This window comes from Dendrobium catenatum, unplaced genomic scaffold, assembly GCF_001605985.2.
Source record: "Dendrobium catenatum unplaced genomic scaffold, ASM160598v2 original_scaffold_258288, whole genome shotgun sequence".
NCBI lineage: Eukaryota > Viridiplantae > Streptophyta > Magnoliopsida > Asparagales > Orchidaceae > Dendrobium > Dendrobium catenatum.
Window position 1 is genome coordinate 1 of NW_021576687.1, and position 5,051 is coordinate 5,051.

Below are 5,051 nucleotides of genomic sequence, written 5' to 3' on the forward strand. Positions count from 1 at the left end.
CGCTTGTTGGCAGCCTACTGGGCGGAGAGTGCCATTATGGGTTGTGCAAAACAAATTGCAGCGTAAGTGGGGACACTTGGGCCTGTCTCAAGTTACGCCCCTAGGAGCTGATTGCTTCCTCGTCTGGTTTGAAGATGTTGAGGCTAGAGACAAAGTGTTGCTTGGAGGACCGTGGTATGTTGCCGGTCAGATTATTGGGATCGAACAATGGAATGCTGGGTATCTATCCAATCCGGTAAGGAAGTTCTCTTCTCCGGTTTGGATTTGCCTTCCCAACTTGCCGTTGGAATACTGGGATGAAGCCAATCTTGCTAGGATGGCTGCTGGGGTGGGAGAGCCAATGTACATGGATGAACAAACCAAAGGTGGGATCGATGCGCGTTTGCTCGCATTTGTGTCCGGTTAGACCTATCAAAGAAATTGCCTAAAGGGGTGTGGGGAAATGATCTGAACGGAGCCTTCTTCCAACCGATCGAGTATGAGGGCATCCCATTGATTTGTCAGAAATGTGGGAAAGTTGGCCATAAGGCTGAGGGGTGTAGGGGCTCCTTGCCCTCCAACAGAGGGGGTCCTCTTTCTCGGGGACATGCGGTAACAACGACCAATGGCCAGTCAAAGGATATGGAGGTGGATCGGAGGAATGAGGATAATCAGGCTTCAGCACCGAGCCTGGTGGAGGGGGAAACAACCACGAGGAATGAGGAGCAAGGGGAATGGACAATTGTTACCAGAAGAAGGCGATCGAGATCGACAAAATCCGGCCCTAAAAACCCGGAGATGAATAATGATCCACCTAATATGAATATGAAGACTACATCCGGCACCATGTGGAAGGTTGTGACTGATGGCAACGTCCCTAGGGGGGAGCCGAATCAAAAGATAGGTGTGTATGGTAAGGAAATAAATGTGATCCCAAAACAATCAGGGAAGTTGACTAGTGCTGAAGGCGGAGAACTGAATAAGTCATCGATTGGTCTGACTCATCCAATGATTGAAGCTAAGGTTAAAATGGACAAATACCCAGCTGATATAGAAATCAATTTTGAACACGGTGGCCCTTCGTCACCAAGATTGGCTGATGTTGGGAAACTGACTCAGGGAGCTCCGGAAGATAATCTGATTATAGACTCGGACAGTAGTAAGGCGCGGCAATCTCAAGAAGTGGGAATGGAGGAATCCAGGGCTGAGGATGATGTTCCTACACTTGGATTGGTGTGTAGACCGGCTGCCAATCGGAAGACCCGTAGGGGAAGCTCGGCCTCTCCTGCCCAAGCTTTGGCCCCACAGGTGTTAAGATTCTCAGGTTCCAAATCCAACCCCCTTAAGACTAAAATTTGGAAGGCCAGGGAGGCCAAAGACAAACGTTCGAAGGAACTTGGGAATTATGGCACATTCCAAAAGCTACCTGGAGTCAGATGGAGTAAAGACCAATTGAGACTAGAGGTTTCTCCATCCAGAGCACATGCTTTAAATGTCATGGACCGGTCGTCCATTGGAAGGATTGAAGGTGACTTCGCGGATCAATGGCAAGAGGTGTTTACAGAGGTCTTCTGCGGTGGGGACGCTTCCCCTTTGGTGGATAATGTCTAGTCTTCTCTGCTGGAATTGTAGAGGTGCCCGTAAGAAGGAAACAGGTAATGTCTTACGGCACCTGGTGGGGGAACACGGAGTCAGTTTCATTGGCTTGTTCGAGACAAAGATGGAAACCATTACTAGACAGGACATCGATAGGTTGGTGGGTAGGCACTGGGATTTTTGCTACCAACCGTTGGTGGGCAGAGCCGGGGGTATTCTTGTGCTTTGGAAGGGGGCGATTGGTGCGTTCCAGGTGCTCTTCCAATCGAACCAATGCATTATGGGGACTATGAACAGGTTGAATACGGTTGGGTGGGAGATTGCTATGGTTTATGCAAACAATGACAGATATGTCCGGAGACAACTCTGGGAGGACATCTCCCGCCATCATACTGTGGATGTCCCATTGGTGGTTGGGGGAGATTTCAACTGCATATTGCCGCCTGGGGAAAAGAAGGGTGGAAGACCTTTTTTTTATTCACAAGCGGCGAGTGAAATGGGTGATTTTATGGCGGCAAACGACCTGATTGATCCGGGGTTCACTGGTCCGGCATACACTTGGTCTAACAATAAGGATGCTAGGAGCAGATCTACTGCCGGCTGGATAGATTCTTGGTTAGCTCGGCCTTGCTGGACATGTTCCAGGGGCTGACGGTGTCTCACTTATCTAGAATTACTTCGGATCACTGCCCCATTCTGTGCTCCGTTCAGGAGGATGGCAATAGAAGGTACTCACGGTGGATCAAGTTTGAAGATGTGTGGGCGACGTTTCCTAAAGCTTGGCAAATTGTTTCAGAGAAGTGGAAGGTGAATGATACTGGATCGGAGGCTACTAAATTGCAGAAGAAGTGTAAACGATCACTAAGGGCACTATTCTTCTGGAGTAGGAACAAGATAAAGATGTTAAACCAGCTGAAAGATGATCTTGACAAGGAAATTAGGATCCTTCAGAAGCTCGAATGCTCCCTGACCGGTATCACTGAGATCCAATCTGAGTCTTTGAGATATAAGGTACAGTTACTTAAGGCTACGTTGGCTAAAATTACTATGTGGTGGGGGCAACGCGCCAAGGTGCGGTGGATTGAGGAAGGGGACGGGAATAACCGTTTCTTTCACTCCATGGCCTCCGCAAGACGGCGATCCAACCAAATTGAGCAGTTGCAAACTTCGGATGGGCTGATCGCTATGAAGCAGACTGATATCTTGCGGATTGTTCATGATTTCGTTGCACAAAAGTGGAACTACACACCTATTATAGAGACGGGATGGCCATCCTTGGAGTCCCGGTTGGCGAGCATGGAACAATTTGCCAGACATTTGGACAGGGAGATTACGTAGGAGGAGATCTGGATGGCTATCAAATCAATGGGGCCGAACCGTGCGCCTGGTAAGGACGGTGTTACGGTATCCTTTCTTAAGGCATTCTAGGACATTATTGGAGAGCAGATTACTTCGGCGTGCTGGGAGTTTTTTTCTTCTGGACAAATGGATCCGACCTGGAAGGTGACAATTGTTGTCCTGTTGCCGAAGGTGGATAAACCGAACCATCCATCTAAATTTCGGCCAATTAGTTTATGCCAAACAGTCTATAAGATTATTGCTAAGATTCTGGTTGCCCGTATCAAGTGTATTCTGCCCAATCAGATTTTAGAAGAACAAGCGGCATTTGTGCATGGTCGGTCTATTTCCGATCATTGCCTGCTGGGGCAAGAAATTGTGAATAAATTCGGAGTGTCTAAATCCACTAGGGGCTGGATGGATTGGAAGGCGGATATGGAGCAGGCTTACGAAAAAATGAGCTGGAGAACTCTTGAATTGGTACTCATGAAGATGGGTTTCCCGCTGAAGTTTTGCAAATGGGTGCTGAACTATGTGACCACACCTCGGTTCTCTATTCTGGTCAATGGGACCCTTACGGAGGGGATTACGGCGGGCTGCGAATTCAGACAGGGGTACCCGTTGTCCCCCTATCTGTTTATTATGTGCTCGGAGCTTCTCTCATTGCACTTTCATCAAAACTATCAGAAGCTGGGCGTTCAGATCCGGACGAGGGGACCTCTCGTGTCCCACCTTCTTTATGCTGACGATGTTTTATTTTTTGCAGGGGTGACTACCGCTAATGTAAGGAAATTCTCATCAATCCTGGAGGACTAATGCAGCTAGACTGGTCAACGAATTAATAAGAAGAAATCTGCTATCAGGTTTAGTAGACTTGTGCCCTCATCTACTAAAACTCGTCTGTCTAGGCTTGCGGGGTACTGTAAGGTGGAGGAAATGGACTATCTCAGAGTCAAATTTGCAATGCGAAGGCTTACTAAGGTTGACTTCTGTTTGCTGCTTCATAAGGTGAACACGCTAACGACCTCCTGGGGAACCCGTCACCTTTCCTTGGCTGGCAGAATCACGATGATCAACTCGGTGTTAATCCCTCTTTCAACTTATGCGGTGACGCACACTTTGGTGCCGCGGGGGGTTCTTGCGGAGGTCGAAAGACTTTGTCGAAGATTTCTTTGGGATAGAGATACAGAACATAGGAGTATGCACTATGTGGCTTGGGGGGATATTACTAGACCCAGGCGGTATAGGGGCTCGGTTTCCATGCTAGCCACAAGTGGGTTGGGCCGCTGCGGGCTAGAATCGCGTGGGACTTCCTGCAGAAGCCTCAAAATCTGTTTCAGAGGTGCATGAGGCATGCTTATGGAGTTTGGCCGTGGCAGCAAAATCGTAGACGAGGGGATTCTGGACGGTGGAGAATTATATGTAATGGGGCGGACAGTTTGAGTAGTGTTGTTCGCTGGAAGGTGTGCAATGGAGTCAAGATTGACATTGTAAATCACATATGGATCATGGATTTGGCAATTTCTTTATGGACTACCTTTTGTAACATTGAAAGGATTGAAGGCTGCTCGGTCAGCGAATTTATTAAGCCAGACAACTGTTGGGATCACCGTAAGCTGCTAATGTGTTTTGGAGAGGCTCTCGTGGATAGAATTTGTGATGTTAAGATATGGACGGAAACGAATGTAGACTCGCTGGAGCTCATTAAATGTCCCATTGGCACATCTATCTCGGCGATCTGCTATGCCTCTTTGTTCCAATGTGAGGAGGACCAAGTGTGTACTATCCTAAAGCTTGGATTAAGACCCCGTGAACGTATTTTATGGTGGCGGGTTTACATGGAGGTCATCCCAACGTGCGCTTGGCTCCATAGGCGGGGGCTGTGTGCTGATGTGTTTTGCCCTTTGGGATGCAATCAGGTCGAGGACCTGAACCATATAACGACTCAGTGCAAGCAATTAGAGGAAGTCCTGAGACGTCTGGAGGCTTGGGGGTTTCCCACTCCGAGATTTTCTTCTTTGGAGGATCTTAAGTGTGCGCTGAAGGGGGGGCTACTGACCAAGGCTCGGTGGCCTCTTCTCTACTGTGCGGCTGTGCACCTTTGTTGGGGGAATAGAAATGCCATTCGTCACGACAAG

At 48.5% G+C, this 5,051-nt stretch overlaps 1 protein-coding gene across 1 annotated transcript; it reads left to right on the forward strand.

The window, feature by feature from the left end:
* Positions 1 to 1,699: 1,699 nt before the first annotated feature.
* LOC110100815 lies at positions 1,700 to 2,913 on the forward strand. The gene is made up of 2 exons (XM_020828492.2): positions 1,700 to 2,125; positions 2,221 to 2,913. The coding sequence occupies exons 1-2, from the start codon at positions 1,700 to 1,702 to the stop codon at positions 2,911 to 2,913; spliced, it is 1,119 nt and encodes a 372-aa protein (XP_020684151.2).
* The last annotated feature ends 2,138 nt before the right edge of the window (positions 2,914 to 5,051 follow it).

Bases quoted from the DNA above. Each gene is read 5' to 3' on its own strand.
- LOC110100815 (XM_020828492.2), top strand. From the start codon at position 1,700: ATGGAAACCATTACTAGACAGGACATCGATAGGTTGGTGGGTAGGCAC. The intron at 2,126-2,220 runs GCATACACTTGG...GACATGTTCCAG, and splicing joins ATCCGGGGTTCACTGGTCCG to GGGCTGACGGTGTCTCACTT.